This window comes from Epithele typhae, assembly GCF_022376455.1.
Source record: "Epithele typhae strain CBS 203.58 chromosome Unknown BXZ73scaffold_24, whole genome shotgun sequence".
Classification (NCBI taxonomy): Eukaryota; Fungi; Basidiomycota; class Agaricomycetes; order Polyporales; family Epitheliaceae; genus Epithele; species Epithele typhae.
Window position 1 is genome coordinate 413,491 of NW_025954215.1, and position 14,751 is coordinate 428,241.

The following is a 14,751-nucleotide window of genomic DNA, read 5'->3' on the forward strand; positions in this document are numbered from 1 at the left end:
GGCGGCGGCGGGCGGTGTCTCCCCGAGGTCGGGGGTACCACCCGCCGGAGGGAGTTGCCGCACGAGTGTACGTATGTACCAGCGGTTGGCGCCGCGGTTGCCCACAGCTGTGTAGTTGGATAGTAATGTGCGCGAGGGAGCTCGGGGTCCTGCGAGAAGGGAAGGAACGTTCCGCATTGTCGAAGCGAACGCATACCGATATACCTGAAATACATACACGTCCGTACAGAGAACAAGACCCTATACAGAAGCGTATGACATAAACGTCCACGCCATCTCAATCGCGTAAAGCCCGAGAAGTATGAAGACACGGGAAGAGTTACGACGCGAGGAATGGGGGTGTCACAGTTCTCTGCGGGGATAGTGACTCGATCCACCTTCTGAGCGAACAGAACCACAGGCTCCTGAGAGAACGCTGAGAGCGCGGTCGGTATCAGACGGCGCAGGTGGAGGGTTGGGAAGCGCGAGGGCACAGAGTGTGCCGAAGGCGAGAGTGGGAAAATGAAGCCGAGGGTTGCCGAGTGCGTCGGCTTGCGTCGTCCATAGAATGACTATCCATAGACAGTGTGCGGAACTCTTCCTCGCTGTCGACGTCGTGTAGGCTGCCGGGGCCCGGCAGCAGGTTGGGCACTGAGCGCCCTTTGCCAGCCTTTGCCCCCACCATCGTAAAGACATTTCCTCTCCACCTGGCGCCGGCTTTGGGAGTCCGACGAAGAGGGCGCAGTCGCAGTGCGAGAAAAATGCAAACCGTGACGAGGGACATGCTAAGACTGGTGCCCGAATCGTCCTCCCAATGGGAAGCATAGTCGTCGCCCTGCTTACACCCAGCGTGGCAGAGGAGGCTGTCGAAGACTTACCTTGGGATGGGAAAATAATGTTGGTGCCAAAGCAACGATCATTGAAGAGTGGTTACCGTTGAAGTCGTCAAAGTCCCGGTGGAAAAGCCCCGGATTTGAGAGTATCAGAACACTCCCTCCCGGAGATCGTTGTCTATAGCAAGTTGGTCATGAATTCGGGTGGGATTTCTACAGTACCTACGTCACTGTGGTAAGCGTTTGAGAGGTAGAGATGCTACCGGAATTGCAGTTGGACTCGCTGTGGTGGTTGGTAGCGGTGTCGTTCTCGCAGTTCCTGCCGTTGAGGAAATATTCGAAACTTGGCTCTTTTCTAATGTCGTACTGCTCCGGCTTGATTATTACTACGAGTAAGATGAGTTTCATTCTGTCCGAACATCTATGCACGTCACTCACGGTCGCCGTGTTCCTGCCTGGAGACGAAATGGGTTCCGGGTTTTCATCTGAGAAAGTGCCAGTAGATAGCACAGTCGAACACATGTCATGACGAAAAAATGGTCGGTGTTCTCGAGAGCTGCACTTCCGTCCAAAGAAGGACACCGACCTTGTACCTCCGTACCACACCATGCCTTCCCCTACCTCCGGAGTCCGCGAGGCGAAGATAGAACAGACAGATGTTGTGTAGGACGCGGCGTGTCGCGTAGACCTTGTTAAGTTCATTGATGATAGCCTGTTTCGGCGGGAGTCCCAACTGTGATGAACTTACGGCGACGTTATCCTGTCGAACTCGGAAGACTGTAAACTGATCACAGATGACAGCGGGGGAGAGGTAGAAGAGGGGAAGGGAGTCGACTCAAAGTGCAAGCCTTGCCATAAGCCGGCCGGGCCGGGCTCGAGGCTGCGGCTAATCTAATCTTATCTCTCCCAAAATTCAGCGCTTTCAGCGCCAAACGACGCGACGCGATGCGTGCTCTGAGTCGGCTTGCCCTCGTCCTCCATTAATTCCCGCCCCCCCAGTCTCCTCCTCCTCCTCCGCCCCTCCCCTACGTGATGGCTACTTCCGCGTCCCCCGTCATTAAAAGCAGCTGGTTGCCCCCCAACTCCTTCCACTACCTCGTCGGGGGCGGGTGAGTGTATGACGTCGGGCCCTCGTAGATGTGTCTGACCCGCCTCGCGCGCAGCTTGGGGGGCATGTGCGGCGCGATCGTCACAAGTCCATTCGATGTCGTTAAGACCCGCCTCCAGTCTGATCTTTTCCGCGGCAGGGTCGCTTCCGTCACCCTCGAGGCCAACGGCGCGGGCGCGGTCGCCATCCGTCGCAACGTCCTCTGGCACTTTGTCGAGACAATGGACATCGTCCGGTCCGTCCTGTCGCGCTCTTCTTCGCGATTTATCTGACACTTTGGTTTGCAGCGACATTTACCACGTGGAGTCCCCGCGCGCGCTGTTCAAGGGCCTCGGACCCTCCCTCGTCAGCGTCGTGCCAGCGCGCTCCATCTGCTTCTTCACCTACGGCAACGGCAAGCATATCATCGCGGATAGGTTCAATAATGGCGTCGAAAACTCGTACGTCCACCTCGCCGCTGCGGCAATCGCGGGGCTCGCGACCGGCACCGCGACGAGTCCCGTATGGGTCGTCAAAACCCGCTTGCAGCTGGACACCCACCCCGTCGCGTCCGCGACCGCCGCCACGTCAGCTCCGGCAAGTCGTAGCCTGTTCGGCGCGTCGATGGGCATGGCGAAGAAGATCTTGCGCGAAGAGGGCTTCCGCGGCTTCTACAAGGGCCTCAGCGCGAGCTACCTGGGCGTGCGGAGACGGCGATCCAGTGGACTCTCTACGAGCGCTTGAAACGGTTAACGATTGGAACGCAGGGCAGGGGTGGGGTGCAGGAGTGGCTGGGTATGATTGGGAGCGCAGGGTCGGCGAAGTGTGTCGCGACCCTGATCACATATCCGCATGAGGTGCGTCGGGTGTTCGTCTTGCTGCGTGCTACCCCTCATCCTGCTCCTCGCTAGGTCATCCGCACACGACTACGACAGCCCCTGGTGAACGGTAGGGTGAAGTACACCGGCCTCGTCCAGACGCTGCGGCTTGTCATACGAGAGGAGGGCGTCGCCTCATTATACGGTGGGCTCAGTGCCCACCTTATGCGTGTCATCCCGAACGCTGCCGTTATGTTTTTCATCTATGAGGCCGTGCTACGAATGGCGTAGTCTCTATTCGCTTCTCCGCCTCCTTTTCCCAGCCCCCTCATCACATCTCCTCACAAAATCGCTGCCCCTCCTATCCCCCCCTGCTCCCTCTACTTGCAGCCCTTCGTCGATTTATGACGTTCTCTCGCATTAAATGCGCTCTTTTGCACCGCTATCGATAACGCTTTGTCCGGGTATAATCCACACTCACCCATTCACCGTACACTATCGCACATATCAATGTACACTACACTCTCATGGATATATTTCTAGTATGCGTATATAGATAATCTGGTCCCAATCCATCCTCGTCTTCACGGAATCCCGTTCTTCGCACTGCGAGGCTCACTAAAATAATCAAGATACGTGATGCCGCCGATGGACGGTCGACTCCCAAGTCCCAATCCCTTCATCCGCCGATTATTCGCATAGCCGTTGATTGCTACTCTAAGAATGTCGTTCTGCTTCAAGAATCGAGAACGCACGATATAGATCCTAAGACGCCAGGCCAGTGACAGACTCCTCCCCCTCCCCCTTCTCCTCCAATCCCGCCTGCGCGCGCCCGACGCGCTTCTGCAGCGCCACGAGCTGCTCGTAGAGCGCGCCAGGGGTCGCCGAACGGACCTTCGAGCTCCTCTGCCACGGTCACGGCTTGAGCGGCACGAAGGGAGTGGGAGCCGCGTGGGACGCGACCTCCGTCGCGTCCGCGACGCAGGAGAAGCACGCGTCGTGGCGCGCCGTCGGCTCGGCTGCCGGTGCGCCGTCGCCGAAGGGCGGCCCGCCGGCGAGGTCGATGTAGTGGGGTCGGGGACGCCCGGCGGCGGCGGCGGCGGTCGACGGGAACGCGCTGAGCGAGCGGCGCGCGGCGGCGTCGCGCTTGTGCGCCGGCTGCTGGCGGCGGGCGACGCTCGCGGAGTCGCCGTCGAGGTCTCTGCGCTCGACCTCCGCGCGGTCGAAGGGCACCGGCCGCGTCGCGGCGAGGCGTCGGTGGCGCCTTCGAATGAGCCAGGCGAGGAAGGCGGAGAGGAGGACGATGATCGCGCCCCCGGTCGCGCCTCCTGCGATGGCTGCGATGGGACGGTTGGGCGAGGGTGGGGTGGCGGTCCCGGCGTCGGACGCTGGAGGGGTAGGAGACGACGCGGGTCGAGAGGATGTGTTCGCGGCCGAGGTGAGCTCTGAGGAGGTGATGGTTGGGATGTCGATGATGAGGGCGGTGCGAGCAGCTGTAAGAACAACGCCGCTGTGAGCTGCGGACTCCTACCGAAGCCGTGGATGCTATGGACGCACCGGCACGGAAGAGGCTCCTGAGAGAGTATAGGCGCTAGGGGGGCTGGGAACGCTCGGGTTGTCCGATGTGCTTGAGTTGAAGGACACCTCCGGACGGTCGTCGGAAAATGTGTAGAGCGCATAGTCGAACTGACAATTACCGACCATGCAAGTGATAAGGAGCGAGTGATTGACGTTGGCGAGCCCGGTCTGCGAGTAGGTGAGCACGTTGTAGCAGATAAATTCGCTGCAGAGGTCGCCGGGAGCGCGAAAGAGGGTGTATTCGGGGGCGTCGTCGAGTTCAAACGAGATGTTGTTCTGGGTCAAAAACGGGCCCCCTTCGTACTGTGGTTGTGCGAGCTTGTCAACCATATTGAACACGTAGATCGCCGTCCCAGTGAATTCCAACGTGATCGTCTTAGGCTGCGGGTCCAATCCCGCCGAAACGTCGTGCCACGTGCCATTGAAGACTTTGGAAGTGTTGACCGGATACTTGGTTCCAATCAAGCAACCCGTACAGTTCGGACCTAGCATCCATGCATTCTGAGGAGAGTATCGAGGTACGAATTTCGTGAAGTCATCGCCGAGCTGGTCATCGATGGTGCGGTTCATGGTAAGCGCGCTTGATGTTCTCCCATAGATGAAAAAGACAGTGGACAAGGATTGCAAAAGTATGTGCAGGAGTGTCATCGGATGACACGAAGCTAATAGACAAATGGCATGGGTGCGGCAATTCTCGTCAGTAGGATCATCCTGTGCGCATAATGAGCAGAATATCGAGATTGAGACGTACTAGTACGTAGAAGGCCGCAGAAATGACTCTGGGAGTACGCTCTGCACGTTCGATGACACTGGAAGTGAACTTAGATGGGATGATGTTCAAGAGAAGGGAGTCATCCGCACCTGAAATGTTGGTGGATAAAAGCTCAGAGTTGTGAAGTTATGCGTAGCTTTCGCTCGGCGGCCTGCTTCCCATGGATCGACCGGGAGGGTGTTGAGGGTCGCTTTATACACCTCCAGTGGTACTCATACATATGTGTTTCACGACCGGCAAGTGGCAGGGTCTCGGGGCTGAAAACAGGTAGTGAGATGATAGTGCCGAGGATATTGTTTGGAGAACAAGATACACGCACATGACTCTGCTGTTCCGCACACGAGGAACTGAGATGCTCGTACGAACAGCGCTCCGGACGTTATCGATGGACATCACTTCATCTCTAGAAGCGGATGTGTCACTGTTACCCTCCCCACGTTAGCATTGGGAGTCGATATAGAATGGGGTGAATTCTCCACTCCATCAGGCCTTACTTCGGCATCGAGGATGTCGTTGGAGCGAAGGCGTCTTGTATTGCGAATCGCGTGACGAACCCGACGCATCGAGGTCAATGAGGTTGATATCTGTCCTGCTGGCTCCACTAGCGCTGCGGCGCTGGCGTGCGACGAGGACGGCGTCGGCGGAGAAGAATAGCATTGGCATGGTCCATGTTGAGAGATCCCGTTGCGATGCACTTCGCCGTGGTTGAGGGACTGCCTGTGTCTGGCGAAGTTGAGGTGATTGAGGATTCCTGTATCAGCGACGCACAGCGTTAGGGCAGTTCTCGAAATAAGAGCCTACTAGAGATCGAACTCTACGCACCATATGTTCGCTAGAAAGCGCAGGAAGTCCACAGGTGCGCGAGGTGCCGCAACGACGGCGCCAGTGGCGCGACAGAGGCAGACGACCGCGAGTTGAGGGTCTGGGAAATGTGCCTCGAAACACGGAGTCATGTATGCCACAAGGAGACAGTGGCAGATGCACCGCAAGCCGGTCAGAAGAAGGTTGTTCTTGGAAGTACTTCGAGCATGCGGTGGGTAGGCGGCGCAGGCAAGTCGTCTCAAGAGGGGAGGGATGGAAGTCGCCGTTCATTCATCGAACCGACATCGAAATCACCCACGTCAACGAAGATCGGCCTAGGTCGGGCGAAGCGGAGGGCGTCTATACGCCAGTTCTGATGACTTGAGATTATCTGGGATAAGATTTCGAGTTCCGCCCAACTCCGAGGCCGGTCGGGCAAACTGAGAGCGAGGTCGGAGTCGCGTCCACGTTCTGTCTCTCCAAGCTCAAATTTCAAACTCGCTCCTCGTGCGCAGTGCTGCAAATCCCTTGTGTGGCCGCCTCCAGATCTCATTCTCTCTGTCACCCACTGGCAGATGAGGCGCGCGACACGTAGAGCGGCGCCTCCAGATTGGCCAATCATCATCATCCCCCGAAGCGTCGGGAAGCACTTGAGTAACAAGCAGCTTCATGTGCTCGGACAGCCGGAACCTGCCGCCACATAACATAACACGCCGCCTTCGTCGCACTGAGCGATGCGCGCTCTCAGGCACGGGCTGAGTTTCCGTCCACGATCTCAATTTGTCGCCCTTGTGCGCCTTGTGTGTCCGAGGCGGAGGCAGGCGAGTATGTTTCGCTTCGACGGGCGCGACTCCGGCGCTCCATCCCCCGGAATGGCGGTAATCGCTCGTTTCTCAACACCCTCCGTCAAGGGCCGCTCTCGGGCGTAGCCTGCGCCGTTCGACGTGCGTCTGTGTTCTCCTACCCTTGGCGTGTCCTGTGCTCATCGTTCACGGCGTCTGCACCCGGGCGGCGTTCGCCCGGACTCGGGGCTTCTCAACGTGGTGGCCTGGCTTCCATATAGCTGCCAGCTGAGACAGCATGCCCGCAATCCACCACATCCTTGGCTCTCTGCCAGTGCGCGACCGAGCTTCCCCGCTTCTCCGGCTACTCTCTGCTCTTCGGCACACTCCTTGCTCTCACCCCCTTCCCTTGAGCGCCCGTCACCTGCATCCATCCTGCTATAAGCTCTCAACCCTCTCTCTGCCGTCCCATCCCTCTTTCATCACCACCACCCCGCACCGACATGTCTGCCGACAACGTCCCGCCGCCCATCCAAGTCCCTCAAGTTTCTCGCCAGTCGTCCGCGCCCACCCGTTCGCCATCGACTGCGCACTCCTCGTCTGGAGAAACCGGCGACCGCGACATCGTCCCTCCTTATCACCCCGCCCGCACCCTCGTCCTATGCTTTGACGGCACCGGTGACAGTTTCGGATCTTATGTGCGTGCAGCTGCATCGCCGCCGATGTTTCGACTGACCGTTCGCTTAGAACTCGAACATCATCACCTTCTTCAGCCTTCTCAAGAAGGACGACCGCCATGAGCAAATGGTTTACTACCAGGTATGCTCTTCTGTGCAACATCCATCCACATCATTGACTCTAATCCATCTGTCTTTCCCAAGCCCGGAATCGGAACATACCTCACCACTAGCGAGGTGTCGCAGGTGAAAGCCACAGTACAGAAGGTTCTCGACGAGATGGTAGCCTGGAACTTGGGCGCGCACGTCATGGGTGGGTGGGCGATCTCTGCTAGAAGTCGAGTCGTGCTCATCCTCTTCATCGCAGCTGGCTACGAATTCCTGATGCAGAATTGTGCGTGTGTCCGTCGTGCATATTAACGTATGAAATTGATGTGCATCCAAACACAGATCAAGAGGGGGACAAGATCTGTCTCTTTGGATTCTCACGAGGCGCATACACCGCACGCGCTCTTGCTGGGATGCTCCACAAAGTACGTCTCCATTACACGACGATCCTTTGCGCGCCTGATCGTGGGAGCGTACCAGGTTGGTCTCCTCCCAGCGTGCAATCATCAGCAAGTACCGTTCGCCTACAAGATGTACTCCCGTGAAGACGAACAAGGTTGGGCGCAGTCCACGGCTTTCAAGAAGGCATTCTCCATCGATGTCGACATCGACTTTATTGGCGTATGGTTAGTAGCTCGTGATCACCCGTTTGCACCCGTAGCTGACATGGTGCTTGCTTTGCAGGGACACTGTCTCCTCTGTCGGTGTGATTCCCCACACCCTTCCATTCACGAGTTCAAACAAGGCGATCCGCGTCTTTCGGCAAGCTCTCTCGTTAGATGAGCGCCGAGCTCGCTTCAAACCCGCCTTATACATCCATCCAAAACCGCGCGATAAGAAGCACGGCACCCAGCCAGGGGACATGCCCAAGTCAGACACGACATGGGCCACACAGTCAGCATACCGTCGTGCTGGCAGCAAGCAAGCCTCTGTCCGCAAGTCGCAACGGCAGCATGAGCGCGATTTCAACGCCACCGATCCCGATCATCCCGAGGCCGTAGGAGAAACGGATGTATACGAGGTTTGGTTCGCGGGAAACCACTGCGGTATGTAGAGCGCCCCGATCACCACCCCGAGCCCGTCCCTGACACGGATTCCTCGATCAGACGTGGGCGGCGGGAACGTGACGAGCGACGTGCCACACAGCCTTTCCCGCATCCCGCTCCGCTGGATGATCCGCGAATGCTTCAAGATGGACACCGGCATCCGCTTCCACGGCGAGCTGCTCAGGCGCATCGGCATGGACCCCGCCCACCTCCACCCGCGCGTCGCTTCGCGTCCCCCCCGGTCGCGCCCGCCAAAGGAGCCCACCTCGCGGCGGAGGCGTTGGGCCCAGCGCCCGTCGCAACTGAGGAAGAGTACGACGCCCGCGACGCCGTGATGGAGGCGTTCGACGAGCTCGTCGCAGCCCGTCGTGGTGGGTCCTCGAGTTCGCGCCCATGAAGCAGCGCGTGCAGGGTCCCGCTCCAGAGTACAAGGAGGAGCGCACGACGACGTACGTGCCTTTCGATGCGCTTTCGTACGACGGCTGACGGTTCCGCGTTAGGATGAATCTGGGCCGCGGTCGTCTTGTCCCAAAGCACCACTCGCCGTTCCACGTCCACCGTAGCGTCAAGATGCGGATGGAAGCCGAGGGGTTGAAGGGGGGGAAGTATCTCCCGAAGGCCAAGTACGCGCATGATCCGATATGGGTCGACTGAGACTCCGCTGTTTTTCGCCCGATCTACTTCTCATGTACTGGAGCTTGCTATGATCAACACCCATGTGAGTACATGTACGATTATTTCTAGGCGAGTCTACATGCATATGCTATCACGTTATTCGTTTACTTGGCTTTTCCTGGCTGTCGTGCCTCACACATCATGCCCGACAGCCGCGGGTAACCGAGCTGCTGAGGTTATGCCGAAACTGAACACAGCTTACGAACACCGTGGCCTTGTCGCTTGGCTGCGCATTGGGAGCTTCAATGTCGCTGTCCCAGGCCTCCCACGGTTTCTTGAAACTTCGGCTCAAGGCCACACAGGTCCAGCTTCGAACGCACACTCTATGTACGCAACTCGCTCCCATCACCGCATTTGGATGGTGCATTTTGGCGGGCAAAATATTGTCTACGTCATAGATGCCCGCTCTCGCCCAATGCCTCTAGGAGACTGGGAGCAAGCCCTCTCCTCTGAGCTCTCTCCATTTGCGCTTCGCCTTGCTCCCAGCCCTCACCTTGCTCACAACTCACCCCCTTTCCCATCACTCCCTCCCCTTTTCATCGTCATCCCCCGACTCGACGCCTTTTCGTAATGTTGTCCGATGTTCTGCGTCAAATGCTCGGCTGGGTCTGGCTCTCTACGCCAGAGTCTGAACCCATCCCCACCTTGCCTGCCCTCTTCGACGGTCGCAAGAACGACATACACCCCCCTCGTCTCCATCTCCGTTGGCGGCTCCATGAACTCATGAACAGGTTCATCGACCACAGTATCTCGGTAGACGATGTGCATTCTCCCGCAGAGTCGCTGTTCGAGTCTTGCGTCGTCACTCAGCTCGACCATTTCGTGGACGCCAACGAGGGCGACCCCCGCGAGTACGTTGTCATCCACGTCGCTCTTCCCCCCGCTGCTGCCCTCGCCGACGCACCCCCCGCGCCCGAACTGGCCGCCTCGCCCCCTATCGGCTCTATCAAGTTCGAGTGCTGCTGGAGCACCTACACCCCCCTCGAGGTCTGGAACAAATGCTCTACCCACAGCGAGGGATACCGGCACTCGTGGTCTCACGCGCACGACACCGTCTACGTCGCCGCGCCCGGCGACACCGGTTCGCTGGCGTTCCGCCACCCGACGCGCCTGCGCTCCTGCCGCGGCACCTCCATCCCGCTCCCCCGCGCCCTCGTGGCGGCGTGCGCGCTGCGCAGGCTTCACTTGAAGTGCTGCGAGGACACGTACGCGCACGCGTGGTTCGCGCGCGCGCTGTGGCAGCGGCTCGTGCCCCCCGGCTCCGCGGACGTTGCAGTGGGGGATCCGCCTGCGCCGCCCCGCGGCTGGCTCGCGGACTACGCGTACGGTCTCTGGGGGCTGCTCGCGCCCCTCAAGGCAGGCCGCACCGCCGTGCCGCCGCAGTTCGAGGACGTGCTGGACAGCGGGGAGGTGGAGGCGTGCCGGGAGGTTGAGGACAGGGTGCTCCTCGAGTTCGCGGGCGCGCGGGCGAACATCGCCGGGTGTCTTTCCACGGAGGGCGAGTGGATATCGCCCGAGGATCAGGCTGAGACGGTTGGAGAACTCGGGGACACGGTGGACGCGGCCGTTTGGCCGTGGCTGGGCTACGACCACAGGGCGGTGAACCCAGGGGAGAGGGAGCAGAAGAAAAGAATGCGCGAGCTCAAGGCGATCATCGTGGACATGAAGGAGCACGAGCCAGACGAATACGCGCGCATAAAAGAGCTTAACCCGGGCACGTTCGTCTCGTGAAGAAGTATTTTCCAGACATAGAGACGTGAGTGCTTCAGTGGGCCTAGAGTACGCATGCATTCTGACTTGTTCCGCGGTGGGGCAGTGATTGAGGTGTTTTCCATCCCGCTGAACGTTACAGTCCATGTGGTGTGTGTCACATCCCTTCCTTGTAGCATTAAATTCAGCCTCTCTCCGATTCCTGTTACGACTTTGTAGTCCCGTTGTAACGAGGCTTTGTGCGTGCGCTCGAACCCTTGTAGGTTTACGAGGTGCCTGTGTCGTTGTGCACGTCCATGTGAATTGAGTCCAAACCATGGTTTTGAGCCCCACAGGATATTAGAAACGCTAGACGGGAAACGCGCTCCCTGCTGCAGTTCACGCGCTCGCGACCTGTGGGCTCAGCACCGCGTGGAGGTCGTGGACGACGACCGCCACTCATCTCAGCTGGTCTATAAGCCCGTTGAAACCGCGGGAAAGTTATGTAAGCGGCGCGACTGACACTCCCTATTAGTATTACTTACCACACCCCGCCACCGCCTACATGGCCATCCTTCCCCCTCGTATGCCGCATTCTGGTCCCAACACCGATTTTTCGGCCCTCCAGGGCGTTAAACAGGAGACAAACAAACACCGATTTTATCAACGAAATTTATGCTTACAAAACAGGAACACATAACAGAATATCTCAAGCCCTTTCTGCGCCTCACTCACGGCTGTCAGTTTTGGCGACACACTTTCGTCGATAGCGTCACTCGAAACCCGCATGCTTACCACCGCCGCCTATGCGGATTAAGTACTTTAAACCAACTTGTATCCCCGAGCTACTTGGTACTGACGCCCTTCCAGTGCTGAACATACTGCGGCGCGTCGAGATACGCTTCAACCCTATCGATGTCCTCCTGCACCCACTCACTCGCCCCAAATTCTTGCGCAGGCGGCCAAGGGCCCAATTCAACCCAACCAGACAACTCGCGGCTCTGCTCCTCGCCGGAGAGAGGGTCGGGGCGCTGAGAAGAGACAGCGCACACGGAGGGGACGCTCTCCGGACGCTCGTACGTCCACCTCCACTGCCGTATTTCACTCGCGCCTCCGAGCTCGCGGGGCCCGCGACACTCGGCGAAGAGCGCTTCGATCGGGCGCACGCTGCGTTCCGCGCGCGCCCGCACGAAGTCCGCCTCGAACAGCGCCGCCCACCGCGCCGCGACGTCCGCCGGCCCCGTCGGACAGTCCCCGAGGTCGACGGCGACGGTGCGGAGCGCGGGACAGAGCGCGTCCACGCCCGGCCCCGGCGTGCGCGGGTCGAGCGCCTCGAAGAGCGGCAAGAGGAACGTCTGGAACGGGCAGGCGTGTCGCCCTTCCAGCGGCGCGCCGTCCGAGAAGGAGAGGGCGAGCTCGTCGAGCGCCGGCATGCGCGCGAGGAAGAGGAGCAGGGTGTCCAGCATCATGCAGCCGCGCGTCGCGGCGTCGCGCGTCGGGGCGACCCTGAGCGATGTTATGGACGCGAGGGGCAGGCCGCGCAGGTCGCGGGGACGGCTCTGGAGGGAGAGGTTCCGTATGTGGAGGCGCCCGGCGGGGCGCATCGACTCTGAATGGAGGGGTGGGCCGTCGAGAAGGATGGAAAAGCGCTCGTGGAAGAGGCGGAGGGACAGGTGGGTGCAGGTGGAGAATAAAGGGCGTTGAGGTGCGTGCCATTCTGAATTGGGGTCGAGTTTCCGGTTGAGATTGAGGATGAGGTGCACGTGCGCATTCGGTGGAAGTGCGATGCTGTCGACGAGGCGACGAGCGCTGTTGAAGTCGCAGCGGACGATCGTGATAGCTCTCAACGATGGTAGAGAGACAGGATCACTTTCCACGTTCGTATCGCTGGCGCAAACGCAGTCATTTTGCGCCGAGTTGTAACGAAGGAAGATGAATTCTAGGTGCAAAGATGAAGCAAGAAGCGCCCGAAGCTCCTCAAGATGGTGGTCCTCGTAAGGTGGAGGAACGTCCCGGAATGACAGCGAGAGATGGGTGAGTTTTGGGAAAGGGCCGGACGGAATCTTGATTCCCGGTGAGACAGCGAGTGCCCGTAATTGCGACGGAAAAGCGGTGGGGAGGAACGTTTCCGATGCCTCGGCGGGAATGGAGCGATTTCTGTGGCCCCAGGGTTTTACCACGCAGTGCGCAAGGAAGGCAACCCCGAGAGATTGAAGACGGGGTGCTTTGAGGGGGAAGATCTCGGCGAAATCATCCCACAACTGGGGGGCTTGGATAACGTGGCTGCCCATAGGATCGGGAGAGAGCATGATCCGAAGGCTGACAAGGCGAGATTGAATGTCGGGATCAACAATCGCCTTCGTGAACGGATCACCCAGAAATATGGAGATATAAAGGGGAGATGTCCCGGCGCGTTGAAGACAAGTCGGGAAAAAGTCTTCCGGTGCATATCTCCAGGCACTAGCGTGGATGTATGACCATAGGTGAGGAGTGGTCGTCGCAAGCAAGCGCCATGACTGAGTCGGAACTGACAGACATGAGATATGCTGAGAAGGGTCCTAGTGCTGCCCCTCGCGGCCCGACCTGTCTCCTCGGTGTCCTGGTGGAGAGTGGCGAAGAGAGAGCGCATTGAGAAATTGGACGGTAGGATGGCTTGCTCATAGATTTTGAGTATCAACTCTGCGGGAAGTTTCTCTATTCCCGAACGAGAGTTCACGGCGAAGTAGATTCTGCGGACATAGTTGGTCCACATGTCTGCGAGAACGAGAAGCTGCGGGTCAATTGTCAGTTACTCATCTGTGCTCTCATTGTGATGACACAAACATCATTGGTGCTGCAGATCGTCGAGTCATGAATACACAATTGCAGCAGATCACGTTAAAACTCTTACTTGAGTCTCGATAGATCAGTATCATCTTGAAGGGTTTGATGACGCTGGACAAGCTGGTCGAAGTCTCCTTTGTTGCTCATATTGCTACTAACGGTAGATTACGTAGAGCGGCGTGTTAGAAAAATAAACAAAAACGGGGTTGGATGAGCATGCCTGAAGTGAGCGGTAGAACAGAGTGAAAAGGCGCTGAGCGTGGGACTCTTCCGGGCGTGGTGGAGAACGCACCAACCTGAAGCTGAGGTGCTTCCCCAGCCTCTGTGGCGTATATATACGTAGATAAACTACTTTACAGTACCACGAGGTGAATACAAAGACCGCGATGATGCACGCGCGAGTGGCTGCTCGCGCGTGCTGCCCTTGGCTTGGGCGCGATTCAGATAATCTAGTAGCCGGAGCGGTCCGTAGGCGCTCCGCGCGCGCAATAAGATCTTACATGCGGTCTCATTCCTTAAATACTAAATTTGAGATCTCGTCTTGATCAGGAGGTAAACGGCCGTTCTTCTTCAATACCACATTTCCCTGTGCCCTTCGAATGAATGTCCTAACACTTACATCTCATTGGCGCTTTTTCTGGCCTATAAATTAGTCATTACGACTTGCGCGCAGTGCGACCGCCAGAATGGGCGTCAAATCCCAAATGTACACATCTACAAATACATTGGCGGGCATTACTAGCCGGGCAGCTCAATTCTCAGCTCGAGCAGCCAGCTCTCGTGCGCTCGAGGTCCGTCCCCAGTCTCAAGCTACCGTGCCGCCCAAGCTTGCCTAGATCGCTCTTGATGTCGTTCACTTACACGCCTCGCCGCCTGACCCACACCGTCCACCTCTAGGCCGTGGATCGTCGCGTGCGGTCCCGCCACCATCGGACGAATACCGGTCGCGCTCGTGGAGCGGCGAACTCGACGCGGCTACGAATTCGGATAAGAAGGCATGCTAAATGTTAACCCTTCCCGTGTGCAGGCCGGAGAGAGCATCGCAGGGCGTGCTAACGGCGGACGCATACAACCAACACGGTC

The 14,751-nt window shown here is 58.5% G+C and overlaps 5 protein-coding genes across 5 annotated transcripts; 3 read left to right on the forward strand and 2 right to left on the reverse strand.

The window, feature by feature from the left end:
• Positions 1–1,844: 1,844 nt before the first annotated feature.
• Positions 1,845–3,008, forward strand: BXZ73DRAFT_90048 (mitochondrial carrier; the record flags this gene model as incomplete). Its single annotated transcript, XM_048025488.1, has 5 exons — positions 1,845–1,921; positions 1,976–2,155; positions 2,208–2,601; positions 2,622–2,756; positions 2,811–3,008. 5 exons carry the CDS (start codon positions 1,845–1,847, stop codon positions 3,006–3,008), a joined length of 984 nt encoding a protein of 327 aa, XP_047877933.1.
• A 1,254-nt stretch (positions 3,009–4,262) lies between these two features.
• BXZ73DRAFT_46905 (uncharacterized protein) lies at positions 4,263–4,943 on the reverse strand (the record flags this gene model as incomplete). Its single annotated transcript, XM_048019777.1, has 1 exon — positions 4,263–4,943. The coding sequence occupies one exon, from the start codon at positions 4,941–4,943 to the stop codon at positions 4,263–4,265; it is 681 nt and encodes a 226-aa protein (XP_047877934.1).
• A 2,210-nt stretch (positions 4,944–7,153) lies between these two features.
• On the forward strand, positions 7,154–9,135 carry BXZ73DRAFT_101501 (uncharacterized protein; the record flags this gene model as incomplete). The annotated part of the gene is made up of 11 exons (XM_048014927.1): positions 7,154–7,348; positions 7,398–7,469; positions 7,532–7,640; positions 7,695–7,721; positions 7,778–7,860; positions 7,916–8,061; positions 8,120–8,481; positions 8,542–8,702; positions 8,759–8,852; positions 8,906–8,930; positions 8,982–9,135. 11 exons carry the CDS (start codon positions 7,154–7,156, stop codon positions 9,133–9,135), a joined length of 1,428 nt encoding a protein of 475 aa, XP_047877935.1.
• A 591-nt stretch (positions 9,136–9,726) lies between these two features.
• On the forward strand, positions 9,727–10,887 carry BXZ73DRAFT_101502 (uncharacterized protein; the record flags this gene model as incomplete). The annotated part of the gene is made up of 1 exon (XM_048014928.1): positions 9,727–10,887. One exon carries the CDS (start codon positions 9,727–9,729, stop codon positions 10,885–10,887), a length of 1,161 nt encoding a protein of 386 aa, XP_047877936.1.
• Positions 10,888–11,690: 803 nt separating this feature from the next.
• BXZ73DRAFT_101503 (uncharacterized protein) lies at positions 11,691–13,815 on the reverse strand (the record flags this gene model as incomplete). The annotated part of the gene is made up of 4 exons (XM_048014929.1): positions 11,691–13,372; positions 13,429–13,615; positions 13,669–13,678; positions 13,736–13,815. 4 exons carry the CDS (start codon positions 13,813–13,815, stop codon positions 11,691–11,693), a joined length of 1,959 nt encoding a protein of 652 aa, XP_047877937.1.
• Between the last annotated feature and the right edge of the window lie 936 nt (positions 13,816–14,751).